General features: G+C 43.9%; 1 protein-coding gene across 2 annotated transcripts in view; it reads left to right on the top strand.

Annotated features, from left to right (window-relative positions):
- PHACTR3 (phosphatase and actin regulator 3) overlaps positions 1-15185 on the top strand; it is a 114061-nt gene that overhangs the window by 90578 nt on the left and 8298 nt on the right. For both annotated transcript variants that reach the window (XM_013304346.3, XM_027795899.2), the window contains exon 9: positions 14095-14150. In XM_013304346.3, the coding sequence (XP_013159800.2) occupies positions 14095-14150 (56 nt within the window). The remainder of the gene's footprint in view (positions 1-14094; positions 14151-15185) is intronic.

Below are 15185 nucleotides of genomic sequence, written 5' to 3'. Positions count from 1 at the left end.
TGCTTGCTTCAAAAACGAAGCACACTGCATGCACAATTAATTATGGAGCACCCTATCAGCTCTGGGCAAGAGCCATGATCTGCAGCTGAACCAGAAAGTGCAATTTGCTGTCTCAGACCAGTCCACAGCACATTTGGCAAGAATTTTTGAATATACTAATGAATTTATAAAGGGTTGCAACAGAGAGGACTTAGTCCTGTGTGCTAGTTTTTCATTTGAACAACATGCGCATGACTCAAGGCTGCTCTCAGTGCAGGTTTGTTTTGCTAAGGATTCAGTATGCACCTCCTGTTGAAGATGTTTTGTATTTACTTTGTGCAAACATGGGGAAGTGTCATTGCAGACAGTTACCTCTGCTCAGGGACAAGAAAAAGTTTCATGTCTCAGGCACAGTTGAGAGATTGTCTTCTGGGAAGACACTAACTCCTTGCACTACTCTGTTCTACTTCCCTGGCTCCAGTGCTGGGAACTCGTAATCAAATGTGTTTTCCACAGCACAGCAAAGGCAAGGGCAGCAGGTCAGTGCACAGCAGGGAAGGGAAAAGCAAAGCAGCAGGTATAAACGCAAAGAGGAATATCCAGGGCCTTTTCTGGGACACTGACTCAATTCCTCGAATAGGTCTTTTAGCATAAATAGCACATGTGAAACTAGAAATAAAAAAAATCAGGGTTCAGAAAGGTATAATGTATCACAAGGGAGCATAATTATGTAAATAAACTTGCAGGAAAACTGCTAAAGGAAGTGTAATTAAATAAGGAAAAATAGTTTTTAGGGAAGAAAATAGTGCACTTGTTTTGCCCTGCCAAACTGCTTACAAAGAGCAGCACGTTGTCAGGTGCAGACCCTCTTGCAGAAATCAGGTATCTAACATGCCTGAAGATCTGGGCCCCAGCCCTGTGAAGTGACAAGCAGTCATAAACCAAAATGGAAATCTGCAGAAAGCCAATAGCGCTCTGTAATGTCTCATCTTATACTGGATTATGATTCAGGTCCTTAAGCTACTTTGGATGTGGAGCACAAGTAATTACAGAAAAAAAATAATTCAATTTGCAGAGCTTAATCGACAGGGACCAGAGTAAGCTGCTCTGATTGTCACAACCATTTGTGCTGGTTTATGACAAAAACCTGACCAGAACAATGTGCTGTAGCAGTTGTGAGCTACTGATAACCCAAGTGCTGAGCCACGATTCAGGCATTCGTGGTGGCAGCCCTCACCATTTGTGAGGATGGTCACTGTGTTGCTGAGATTATTTAGGATCAGGGGTTTTGCTTTAGACCTGTTGATGAAATTAAGGGAAAGTGTTTTATGCACTTAAAGCCAAGCACTTCACTGTAGTTGAAACAAAAGCATGATAGGATGAACAGTGTGTATTTGAAAGACTATGAGCTGGTATAAGCAAAAACTCAACCAGAAAGGGGTATGGCTGCATGTTTTTCAGTTTTAATGTACCCAGTTTCAGACTTGCCACTTGAAATCATATAAGAACAAAAGAGGGAGAGGTGTTGTGTTGGTTCTCTCCTCCGCTCTCCTTTTAAACCTAACCAAATTTATATGCAGACTGGATATAAACGAGTTTCACCGTAACTGTTGCTGTGAATTGCCTGCAGAATACCTGAGCAGATAGAAATCACTTTTCCCACAAAATACGTAGTGTGGGTTTTAGTTTGGGGAAGGGAAGAGACAGAGCTTTCTTACTGTTCAGTGTCACATTGGCACACACCGTACCTGAAGGGCATATGGCTGGTACCACTAGAGCAGTATGTTACCATTGATTTATGGGGCAGTGTTGTCAGATGCGTCATCTGCACCTTTGCGTGAAGAACTCGCGCATGATTTTGGACTCTGTTCCAAGAGCTGGCTCACCACATGTGATCTAAGGAAACTGCAATTCATACAGTGCAGTTGCTAGCCTTCCAAATATTGTTAGAGTTACTACAGGCTCCTTCTCCTGCAGCTTTGAGCACAACTTCTGTTGCCTGGCTCATTCAAGATCTTAATTCCTCCCAGGAATCAGAGGCTTGGGCTTGCTGCTTTCATATAGGAAAATCTGGGTCAGTCTAGCACAGTTTCTGCCTTTCAGAAATAACAGAGAAGGCAAGGGGGGTGAAAAATGAAGGCAGTAAATATTTAGAAAATAGGGAGGGGAAGGGAATGAGGGAAAACAGGTCAGAGCAGAAGGTCACTGTTTTTTAATCAATTGCTACTTAATAGATATTGTACAGTCAAATAAATTATTAAAATGTATTCTAGCTAAATCTTTTTTATTCCATTGCCTGTGCCCACCTGGCAAGCTGCAGTTGTATAATCAAGTCTTCTGGGGGTTTTTGTGTTTATTTGTGTGGCTTGGGAGCTACTTGGGTCAAACAGAGCACTGCAAATTTGCTTCAGTATTAGTTTTTCAGCATAATTAACTCATCCAAGTAGCCAGCACATTTCCTTGACCTCTCCAGATTCTGGTGAGTGTTTTTTCCCCTGGAAAGCACTAATTTTCTATCTTTTCCAAGAGAACTCCCAGATTTATCAATCCATGCTTAAGTATTTATCCAGTGAAATGAAAAAGAAACAGACAGCACCTTTGGAGGTTGAGGGCCTCTTCCTGTTGCAAGTCCAGTTGTGCAGAGGACTGTATCAAGGCAACAGGGAAACACACCTGCTTGAAGAACCAGCATGTTGGTAAAATCTGAGTCTTAAATTGCATTAGAGACAGGTTACTTCAATCTAATTAGTGCAACGTTATACAAATATAGGAGTTATTTTGTTTTGTTAAAACTACACAAAATACTACTCAGCCAAGAGACAAACAGCTGAATAGAAACATGAGTGCCTCACTGTCGATAAAAAGCCCTCAAAATCAAGACTACATGGCTTATGGCTGAACAACCATTGTCATTTGCTTGAGATAATCACATTAATTAAGCAAATTAAATTCTGAATTAATTAATACATCACTAGTTTTTCAGAAATCATGTTAAAAAAATAAAAAGACAGAATCTCACAACAGTCTTTCCACATAGCAGCTGGTCTATTGCAAAAGGATCAGGCTAATTTGAGGGTGCCTGCAAAAGCCATACTCTGGCCAGGCTACACTGCAGCCTTGATAATTATAATTATCACAGGGAGTGGCTACAGTACTTCCAAATACCACCCAACAGGGGAAAAGGTTTTTTCTCAAGAAAAGGTTTAACAAACCAGTACTAATGTGGTAAGGAAAGTTATATTTATAGGCATCATGCAATCAAGTTTAAAGAACTTTTTGCAGCTTGTTTACAACATAAAGGAAAAAGGTAAAGGGAATGATAGATGTGGAAATAACAAGCTTAGGTCTACAGGGATGATCAAAGCAGGAAGCTCAGGGTTAGCATGGACTTCTGGTGGACTAGAACGCCAGCACTCCAATGCCGCATTACCTGTGACTTGCTGTGAATCAGCTGCAATGAAAAAACTTGCTACAAAAGCATGGAAAACCCGCATATGATGGAGGTCATTTGCAGAGAGTCAAGGCTTGTCCCAGCTTTGATAAAGTCACTGCCCGCTTACATTGCTGTGCTTAGTTTACCCTTAGCCTAGCAGTCACTCAGCAGACCAAAAGTAACTTTAAAGAGACAAAGATGTGGTGAAATTGAGTCCTTTCGCAAGAACATGGAGACCTCACAAAGGTTTGCTGTCGCAGCCTTGCACTTTGACAGTAAAAGACAATGTATGTTGTACCACAACAAATCATAGCAGCAATGTCAATAGTAAATGTTCAGGTCAATAGGAAATGTTACATAATTAAATTCTTACATTTTATTCAATTGAGGAACTCTGATTTCAAAAGCTCAGGATCTTCTGTTCTGACTGAAAGTTCCCAGCAACCTCTGTTTGGATTTATACCACCATAATTAAACACAGGATCCTAAATGGAAGACCCTAAAAAGGAGGGTCCCAAAAAGCTTTGGGGAAAAGGAGACAGAATATGAGGGTAACATTTTAAAATTCTAATCCTCTTTGCATTTTCATCTAAGTTAGCCTGTCTATAATGCTCAGTGTCACGCTTTGTGGCATCAAGTGACAAGTCATACTCCTTACACAGCCCAATTTAAAAAGAAAGAAAACCAGAATCACTAAGATACCATTTGCATGGGAAGTGAATAAATCCCTGGAGGGTCTGCAGTTCTGGTATTCCACACAAGACACTTTGCCACGTTTTCCTATTTTGTACAACAGAGATAGCCATATAGACCAGCTTTGCAGAGCACTATGAGACATGCTGGTGAAATAACTACAAAATATATGATTATTCCTGTCGTTGAGACCAGGGGAGACACATTCCTATGGAGTGCTTGGGCCAAGTCTTTGAGTTTTCAATGGAATTTCTCATTTCACTTTGCATGCTGACAGCAGAAACACTCTTTGCATTGAAAATCAACAGATAACATCAAGAAAAATTTTGAAAAAAAGCAAAATATTTAAATAAACACGAATGCAGTAAAGAAGCAGGATTCAGAGCATGCTGTGGGCAAAGGCTGCGTGGCTCTGGCCAGCCTTTTTTAATGACAGCATGAGGGCAAGCTGTTGGTCTAGCTCTGTGCTGAAAAATGCTGGGCTAACAATAGCGTGCATGAGAGAAACAGAAAATAGTACAACAGATGGTGATATGCTATCTGAAGGCAGGGATATCCCATCCTTTTGGAGATGCTGTGTGGGTGAGTGACAGGCGAGAACTAGAAAGTAGTTGTGTTGCCAGGGAGAGTGTTCCCAGAGAGATTCCTGCAATTTGATAGCAGGTGTGCAGTCATACACAGTCCCAGCAGGGATTTTCTATCCCAGAAGCATTTGCAACTTTAGGGATCACTACCATTTAGGTTTTTTTTCTTTAGGGATTACACAAAGCCAAGATAGCACTGCATTTCCCTTGATTTACTTCAGTAATTAAGAAAGCTGTCCCTTGGCATAAAGCCTGACACTACAACCAGTTTGCATGCCCTCTCCCTGCCAGGGTTTGAAGCTGCTGGGTTAGTAGGCTCACACAGCTTGGTACCACCAACTCTGGGGTAAATCCTTGCTATTGCTTTATGCAGCACCTTGCAATGGCAAATATGCCTGCAGATGTTTATTTGTCACTGCAGACTTGCAGATTGCCAAAGGGTCCCTTATATACAAATATAGGTTACAGCAAACAGAGAAGTGTATTCTCCAGAGCTCACATTGCACGGGGAAATCTCTCAGCAGCTTATATCCATGGCAAGAATGGCCATTCTCAAATCATTTTGCATTAAATGAGGGGGTGGAGGAGAATTTACATCTAGTCAGCCTGCCTCTGCTGACAAGCTATGCATACCAATATTTCTTTGTCTGCTCTCTGCAAATCCAGCTGTGGTTTCTTCCAGTGACCCAAATCCCACAGCTGTACATTGCAGTGGTATTTGTTGGTAGGGGCAACTGTTTATAGGTTAATCGGACAGTATTGCAGGATCTTAACGCTAGCTGTGCAACAGTGAGCATCCTTGCTGAATTCAGGACATTTTGGGACAGTTGCATCCGTGTACAGTATCTCTACGTGACGGACTCTGAAACGTAGCTAGTGCTACAGCCCAAACTAGCATGTCTTTCTGTGCTCCTGTCTCTGTTCCCTCTGACTGTGGTGGCTGAAATCGTGTTCTTGGCTGCCCAGGAAGTTCAGTCATGAGCAAGCAGACACTTCATTTCTTACAGGGCTCAAGGGGGGCAGGCAAGACAGCCTCAGTCTCCCTGGAGGAGATCAAGCATGATCATTGTGTCAGGTATTGTTTATACAGTGAAGTTAAAACATAACTTCTCTTTTCTTTCCTTTCTTTTTGTACAAATCATTACCCAGTAAGCACCCAGGAGTATGCAACTGTTTCACTAGGGGTACTGTTGCTCAAGCAGTTACTATCCAAGTTGGTTTTAGCATCACTTCAGCAGTAGCAGATGCCTTTATTTAAACTAATATAATGGTAATACATACATAATGGGATAGAACTAAACCCCTCGGATTTATATGATTCCTTTTGTTTGCTTGTCCTGAAGCATCAAACCCACAATGTTCTCAATTTGCCCAAATCTGAAATATGTAACATTTCCCACGGTGGAGGGGGGGGCGGGGAATAAAAGGCACACACAGGGCTACAGAGTTCTACTCCTGCTTCTGAGGGGGAAAAAAAAAGAGGGGGGGGAGAGAAAAAAAAAAAAAAAGAACCCCCCTATTGCTTTGCAATGAAACTTCATTAACCTTTTTCGGTGCCTTGCATAGTGTGACCAAGATCATAATCAGCATGTGGTTTCAGCTGGAAGACCCTTCACATACATTTTAATACACAGCCTTGAGCCCTCATTGGCTTTCAGCAGAGGAGTTGCACCGGGAGTATGCTCCACTTGCACTGTTCTTTGAAGAGCATGTTCTTTCAGCAGTTTTTCTTGCTGAGCTATTTTTAGCTTGAGTGTATTCCCCAAACCAGTTCTTTTCCCAGCTGTAAGGCAAAGCAGGAACAAGAGCAAGCAGTAATGCTGCTCATGCTGACATTGCTACCAAAAGAAACACTCATCAAACTACACACTCGGAGCATGTCTTTGGCTGAATAATCAGTTGTACTTTTCTCACCCTAATGACTAAATATTGTAATTCTATTACAAACAGGAAAGATCCACTATCTAGCAGCTCTGTTAAACCACCGAGTGGAGGAGCAGATGGAAGGGAAAGGAGAAAGCTCCTGTTCTGAAATAAACAGCTATTACACTTACACCCTAATGTAGGAGCATTAATTCTTGTATATTAACCAATACCTCAACAAAAGATGAAACCCTTTACGTTATGTCGGTCCTGGAATGTGCCACAACATCCTCTGAGAGTTCTTAACTGCATGTTGAGACAGGTATGAAAGCAAAAGCCTCCTGAAGGTGTTGGAGGGGTGCTCAGCATCTTCACTGAGCTTTGCAGCAGGCCTTTGAACTGAGAGGCAGGCTCTACTCTCCAGCTGCATCTGGCCTTTCTTCCTCACACACTGAGAGAACTATGAAACCAAAGGTCAAATACAGCAGGGCTTTCACGGGTGGTGAAAACAGTGATTACCGTAAAGCTGCCTCCATTTGAATCCTCTCACATAATTAGATCCTGGCTCTGTTGGTGTATTTCAGCCCACACAGTGCTTATCATCAAGTAACACTATGCAACAGCAAACCTGTCACAAGGATGTAGGTCGTTCAGGGACAGTGGGTTATGGTACAAGGGTCACACTGGGCAAGTGTGTAGTTTTTATTCCAACTGAAATCTGAACTCCTCATTGCAAAGCTTATATCACAGAAATTATAATGATGGACAACTGTAATTGCCTGGGAGATAAGTGACAGCATAATTGACTGAACTCTTCCTGATTTTCAGCCTTGAAAATCCAGACAGAACTAAAGGCCAAACAAATGAATAAGATATGTAATTAAGGCAACATATACGGCCTCTGCATTTATCTAGCATCTTTTACTGGACACCTAAAGGCAGTTTCTTATTTGGATGCAAAAAATAGTTTATGAAGGAACATAGACACAAACACTGGGCAATTTTAACGCAATAAAGTTTTTGCGTGCAACTTTCAGAACGTATCATACCAACCCACCCTTTTCATGCTGCTCTTTAGCCTCTTACTATCAAAGAATAGCAGCAAGTACTCTCATCCTGTTATGGGAAACGCTGGCACATCACTCAGCAACCAATTTTTACATGCTCCAGAATTACCTTGGGATAAAAACAAGTGTGTGTCTCCATGCCTGCCTTCTAATTTTGTACATATTGTAAAAGGCAAGTCCCTCCTACCGAGGATTTACTACTACCCGTAATTGTACATTGCGAGCAGTACTGCACTGCCACAGTGCAGTGCGTGGGTGACTCAAAGCCCTGGCACACATCCTCTTCACAGCTACTTATAGGAAGGATGAAAATAAACTTCTTGTTGAATTGAACATGATGTTCTGGTAATAGAGATGCCAATTTAAGAGGCAGAGCCTTCACCTCCTGAGGGGCAGCAGACACAAGCTGCTTTATGAGGAGCAAGCACAGGGCACTCTCATTTCTCCTCCCTTTGCCTGGACTGGAGCTCTCCTGTGAGAGGGATCCTCCCCACCCCCCACCTTCCCAACTATCTGCAAAACTATCCGTCACAAGAGACAATCAATGCAATTGCTGCTGGCTATAGCTCACTTACTGGAGGCTGGATTGATTGCTCACTTGTCAGTCCAGAGTCCACAGGCACATGCACGTGTCCAAGACTACCCATTCTACCCCTCCCTTCGCAGAAGATTATCAGAATCACATGGATCTAAGTAAGTAAGAGCAGAAACAGAATTTCAAAGTATGTCTTTTTGGTTTCAGCTATAAATCCAAAAGAAATCCAGTTTTATGACAACAATACATACAGATACAGGGCAACAGACTCTATAAAAAATATATTTGGGAAACAAAGGAACACATTTTGAGGACAGATAAGAAACCTCACAAACCAAGAACATGACCTTTTTTGCACTGGATTCTGCTGAACGCTTGCTAGGGTCTGCCAGGCAGGTGAGACCGCAGATTAGTAAGGGAAGCTGGAAAGGAAGGACCGTCCGAGGTGTGGGAAGTCAGCATAGCCCCATACACACACAGGTGACCTGTACCTCCTCCACATTTCCCTCTCATCAGCTATTCTGTGCCCACACCTGCAAGCCCACAGGTTGCTGTGGCTTTGCTGAAATGCAGTTCCCACAGCAGACAAGAGACATTGCTAAGGTTAACTACGAGGACAGAGAACTTGGCAGCATCTCCTGCTTATAGGACTTATTGATGCATTGCCCATCTGATAGCAGACCCTAGGATCCTAGCGACACGCAAAACCTCGGACTGCTGGGGATTCAGTCACCTGTAACAGTCCAACACCATCAACCTTGGTGTAATGCTAGTCCCAAGACATTAATTCCCATAAATGTGAAGGAGACAGTCAGACTGTGTGAAGTAAATATTGAGCTATCGATCAGCAGCCACAGGCACATGTGAGAGCTGTTTGGCTCATGAACATGTGACCGTGCTCCAGAGGAGACAAGCAATTAGTGGTTTTCCCCTTGAAGCTGACTCCAGTGTCTGCACCTGTGCATGTGTCCTATGTGGTAGTTAGCAGGATCTCAGACTGGACGCTCATGGCAGAGGGCTGCTGCCCACTCCACCAGACCAGACACCAGAGACTTTCCCACCCATTGGGCTGGTAGGGGCAGGACTTGTTATCTCCCTGGGCAGCTACATTTTTTTGCTACAATTATACCGCACACGTGTAAGTCAAGGGAAACAGCCAGACACACACAGATTTACTGCCCCTCTCAGAGCCAGCATGGAGCACTCATGAACGTCACAGGATTTCCATGCACTCATTGCATGGAGGAAACAAGTATGAGGCCACGTGCAGACTCTCAGCACCTGAGATACTTTGAGACCAAGAGCACACATGGCTGTACCTGCAGGGTGTTTTTGGGGCGAGCCACATGTGACAGAGCTAACCTGTAATGGCCTGCTCCTCTCACCCTCTGGAGTACCACTGCGGAAGCAAAGTTTTGCTTCTGAGAGATGGCAATGTATAAATTTATCCAGTCATCTGTCTGAGCCAAAATTATGAGAAAACATTCTAAATGCAATCTGAAAATACACCCAGGACCCTCCCCAAACTTCCAACAGCTGAAGAATACCTGGTACTTGAAGATGTATGCTAACTTTGCACAGAACAACAACACAAAAACATTGTCATTTTTTCTGAACTGAAGAAAAAGCTGTCCACGTAGTGTTGTGCTGCCACCCTCCCACCTTATGGTGACTGCTTTAGCATTACGAGAAAATGTTCAGATTTTGGTCTCTATCCAAATCTGGAGCATCACTGACACGTGTATCCAAACATTACTTACAGGGAAGCAACATTGGTGCCTCCAGTTCTGCTCGGTTTCCCCAAGGCAGGCACAGTCACCTCCACTGAGGCGCTGCCCCTTCAGCTCCGCTTACTTCTGCTCTTGGCATCCCTTGGTTTAACCTAATGGGGAAGCAAGTCCCTGGAGTGGATACTCCTAACATCCATAGCATAGTATCATAGCAGTATCAATGACAGTCCATGAATTTACACCATGGGGGATCTGGATAGAGGTAGGATTTGCCAGCAAGTGACTTAAGAGTTTTCAAGAAAGTTTCAAGACCCTTCCAAAACCAGCTGGCCCTGCAGAGGTGCTCAGAGGGAGCACCCCTGCCTCAGCAGGCAGTACAAAAATACTCAAACCTAGATTTTTATATCATCCAAGAACACAACAGTATTAACTGGATGCTTTTCCCAAAAGCAAGAAACAGATATTTAAATTAAAATCAACTGAAAAACCATTACTGTGACAGAAGTGGTGCACTGCCTTAGTGCCGCCAGTGGAGCTTAGTCACCTCACTGAGGTGAGTCCCATGGGGGGCTCTGAGTCCCTAGGTGAAAAAAATAGAAACAGAAAGCACAGGACTCACCCAGCCATGTCCAAGTCCACGTCCATGTCCACATCCATGTCCAAGTCCATATCCATGTCCATGTCCAAGTCCACATCGTAGCAGTGCTAGAGCTTCCTGCCCACCTCAGACTTCAACATGGCCCCCAGCGGGCTGCGGGCTGGCCCCGGGGTGGAGCCCTGCAGCCGCCCACACTCAGGTGCAGGAACTTTGGTGAACCAAGGGGAAACGAATCAGGACTTGACTTTGCTTCAAAATGGCCTGCACTTGTGTAATACAAAATCCTCCCTCTGCAAAGCTTGTAGAGCTCATCCGCAGTCCGCAGAAGGTTCAGGTTTGAACCTTCACAAAAGCTCCATCATGGCAGGCGCCTGCTTCATCCTCCAGGATGCCACACCAACTTGGGGGTGCAGTCTGCTGATAATGGTTATTCAGCTGGAGTTTGTTTCCTTTGAACATAGGAGACATGAGCATTCCTTCTCTTAACCTTAACCTGTCAGCCCCTGCTCCCTGGCCTGCACTCCCCAGCAGCGAGGAGAGCCGGCTGCCATTTCCTCAGCCGGGTGTCCCTGAGGCGCAGAGCGCCCGAGGCCATGCGGGGCAAAATGGCCGCCGCCTGAGGGACCACGCGAGCTCATGTGTAGGGGGTGTCTTTTGGCCCTCTCAGAGGTGGGATTTCATATTTTAACAGCTTCAGAGAAAAATATGAAATAAATACCAAAAATAGAGCACTTGTAGCTGAGAAGAGCACACAGAGTTCCACAGCTGAGCCACCGACCTGGCAGGGGCTCTCGGAAGTGGACTTGTCCTTACGTCCCTCTGGGCCCGGCTCAGGGGAGTTCTGAGGGGAGCCAGAGGTGCGGGGGGTGCTGCACATCCCATCTGAGGAAATGAAGCGTGGCTGGGGCCACCCGAACCCACAGAGGGGTGAAGCACCCTCCGTCCTCCCAGAGCAACTCGGGCAGGACACGTCTGCTCCACAGTGAACACCTGCGGCAGCAGCTACTGCTTTGCTGTGATGGATGATCAGGCAGGACAGCGGGCTCTGCGGGCAGGCACGCTCCTCTCCCAGCGCAGGAGAGGCCATCCTGCAGAGATGGCCTCATCCCGATTCACTCCAGCGCCGCCCAGCATGGACCCACAGCCCCCCGGCCCTGGCGCACCTGTGGCTGCTGCCCCTGTTATAGTCGGCAGCTCGGCGGAGGCCGCTGGAGCCCCTCGCTGTCCCTGTCCCCGCAGCCCAGCTGCCATGCAGCACAGCTCGGGCGGCGGCGAGGGGAAACGAGGGGCGTTCTGGGCAGAGAGAGGCTGCTCCCAAACAGGAAAAATGACAGAATCAAAATGTCCCTACAGCTTGGCAGCAATGATTTCAGTAGTGGTGCCACTTCTTACTAGTTCATCGTGCCTCTCGCGGTATTTGGGGTCTTCACTCTATCCCCAGCTTTCCAAAATCCTGTTAGAATTTTATTTTGAAGAAAACTACACATCTCATTTCGTGACTACGACAAAAAGCTTGGAAGTGTGGCCCATGTGTCTGAAAAACTCAGGAAAAGAATTGGAATACCCTCTCCTGTGTATATGCCTGTGTGTATCTGCACCTTTTCCTTCTGTTGTGGGGAAAGCAGAGGGTGTGCATAGAAATGCCATTGTCTCTGGGCACCTACCGTCTATTGAAGCCAAAAGGGAAAGAGGGTTTTAAATAATTAACCACTGTACATATTATAACTATTTATATATAAACATACAGAGCATTCATATACATATGCATTCTCACACTGCTTTAGTAATTTCTGTTAGGCTTTTAATCCCTCACTTTAAAAGGGCCTCTGAAATCTAATGTACAGATTCTGGGGGATCTATCAATCTCGCATGGAAGAGCTGTAATTAAGAATGGCTTGAGAGAGAGGCATGCAAGCAGCAGGTCGGGTGGACCTTTCATTTGCAGATAAGCTCTCCGAGTAAATCATTCTTCCCGATTTATAGTATAAAACACACATTAATCTCCTTCGAACTAAATGTAGCCAGAGTTGTATCATTTCTGAGACATACAGAGAAATGAGGGAGGAGTCCAAGGGTAACATGAATTAAAAATACACATTTAAAGCCTTTAGTAGGGCATTTCAGCATCATTCCTGTTTCAGCTCAGATTGTTGCAACTTCCACTGCTGGAGTATCTGACTCATTACTCCAAATAGAAATCCAGAGACCAGGAGAAAAACCTTAGGTTATACAAAGTATATGAGCAGGAAGAATGAAAGTTAAGCTGGAGGTGTTTCTAAGCACGAGAGCTCATCATCCAAGCAAGCTTGTTGGTGTGAATCTGGTACAGTAGTTGTGATGCCTTGCTGTTGCCAGAGATGAGAGCTTTCCCAGCGATCTCAGGGAAATTAATCAAAAAGGATAAGGACATGCATTCATATTTTGGGCTGTTGGTCTGACAATATAAGAATACAGAGTTGATTCTGAAGGTCTTTCTTAAGGTTTGTAAAACAAGGAGAAATTATAATCAAGTACTTTTACTGGTTCTTTTACAGTCTGTCAACAGTTACTTCATTTTTTCGCCTCTTGTATATTTGATAAAATGTAGATCTTGTTATAGCATCACTTTATAATAATTCCTTTATTTCCTGTACACAGTAGAGGGATAACTACTGCAGCAGTGGTTTGCAGTGTGATCCCTGCTCTGAGTATTTCTTTGTCTCTGTAACTTCATCTCTGGCTTGGCAACATCTGCTGGAGAGGAGACGATGAGAATCCGTAACGTTGCCAGAACGCAGGCCAGAAAGCATCATAAACTCTTTCCGATCTGCTTGCTGGATTATTACTTGAAAGCTAGCAAATGCAGCATGTGTGTGTCTGCCTAGGGGAGGGGTTCAATTACCTGAGATTCTCTGCAGATATTAGCAGTGTCTCGTGGGGAAGTCTCATTTAGTATGCAGAATAAAATCACTACGGCACTGATCATATGATTTGAAGACTCAATCCTGAAGCAGCACTACTGGAAAGGGGAGGTGAAACTGCATAAGACACTCCGTTCAGACAGCATGAGGCTGTGAGCAGCACACGATTTTTATTCAGCAGGCAGGAGAGCTGCTGGATTGGTCTGTTAGACGTGTAGTCGGGAAACCACAGGAAAGCTTTATTTCTGGCAAGTCTGCATTTTGTCAGGATGCACCACTGGTGTTACTAGAGAAAAGGAAGCCCGCTGCTATGTGAGATTAAAAAGCAGAGGCAGTGATAACTACAGAAGATCACTGTGAAACTCATTTGATAACCACCTTAAATATCCCCTCAAGAGTGAATTTAACTGTTGGGAGAGCACTGGTTCCAACTGACTGAAAGTATGGTGAAAAGGATGCGTGTTCTGAGGAAGCGTCTCACTGACAGCAGAGCAAACTAGACGAAGAACTTCTACCTGCATTGCTGACATTTGGGAAAAATAATATAAGTGATCTGGTGGCAGGAATCTTGTATTTTTTGTTTTCTTCCTGAGTCCTGGAGAGGGATTTTGTAGTCCCCTCCCCAAGGAAAACACCAACCAGAATTCAGAATACTGCAGACTTTGCAAAGAACAGGCATGGTACAAAATGTGATTTTGGTGTTTTTCCGCAGGCGACTCAGCCAAAGACCTGCTGTTGAGGAGCTAGAAAGAAGAAATATCCTTAAACGTGAGTATTTTTTTCCTGAAGTATTTTATATGTGCTTGTTGAAACCAGTGATTGCATTTCTAGAACATATTAAAAAGACAAATTCATTCACTGGAATTATTTTCTGTATCTAAAACCTTTTGTTTTTCACGTCCTGAGTTTCAAATGCTGCAGGAATCAGAATTTACAACTGGATAAAGGCATGCAATTTTGTATGGAAAAGAATGACTTGTTCAAATGTAGGCTTTGAAATCATTTTCATTCGGATCACAGTGTTATGGATGTCTAGGAGGGGAATACAATCGTAGTGTCACAGTGCAATGAGAATTGGACTGACATTTTTCAAGATGGGGACTGTCATGGCAAACCATACACTGAATACCACCAAGGCTAAAATGGAATGGAGAAAGCATCCTTGCAGAGGTGTGATTCTCCTAGCAAGTACATTCATATCGTTAGAAAACACCCCAAAGACAGGTCAAAGAAAAACCATTCTGAGATATTAAGAGTTATTAGAGGGACAGTTCCAGGCCTGTTACAGACGCTGTCACAGGGGAACTTTCTCAGCACCTCTCAAATACATAAGGCTGAAACTTGCAACTCTTTTCCTAAAGATTGGTGTTCTGGCCTGGGGATCAAACAAGTGATGAACATATAATCCCTTTCCTTACAAGTGCTGGGAATCCTCTACGTTAGGGGAAGATGAGAGAGGGCTTTGAAATTGTCTCCATTGTGGGTCTCGGGGAGGAGGGAGGAGGAAGGAGGGAGGAGGAGGAGGAGCAGGCCCTCTGCTTGAATGAAAAGTATATCACTTCTGTTATTTTCATGGTCTATTTAGTGTTGAAGACAAAAAACAGAATAATGTGAACAACAGTTCTCATTAAACATAAACCACAAAGCCACAGAAGTTTGTCATACACGCAATGCTGTCTGTGCTATTTAATTCGTATTTAATTATCAATACGATTGTAATTTGCTACGAAAAAGGCTATCTACCTTTTGTTACCTAAAAATTAATGTTTCAGAACTTTCTTGGTAGTTCATTGAAAAAACCTT

Source organism: Falco peregrinus, chromosome 9, assembly GCF_023634155.1.
Source record: "Falco peregrinus isolate bFalPer1 chromosome 9, bFalPer1.pri, whole genome shotgun sequence".
NCBI classification, from domain to species: Eukaryota; Metazoa; Chordata; class Aves; order Falconiformes; family Falconidae; genus Falco; species Falco peregrinus.
Note: the sequence above shows the minus strand (reverse complement) of the source record. Positions and strands in the feature narration are given on the sequence as shown.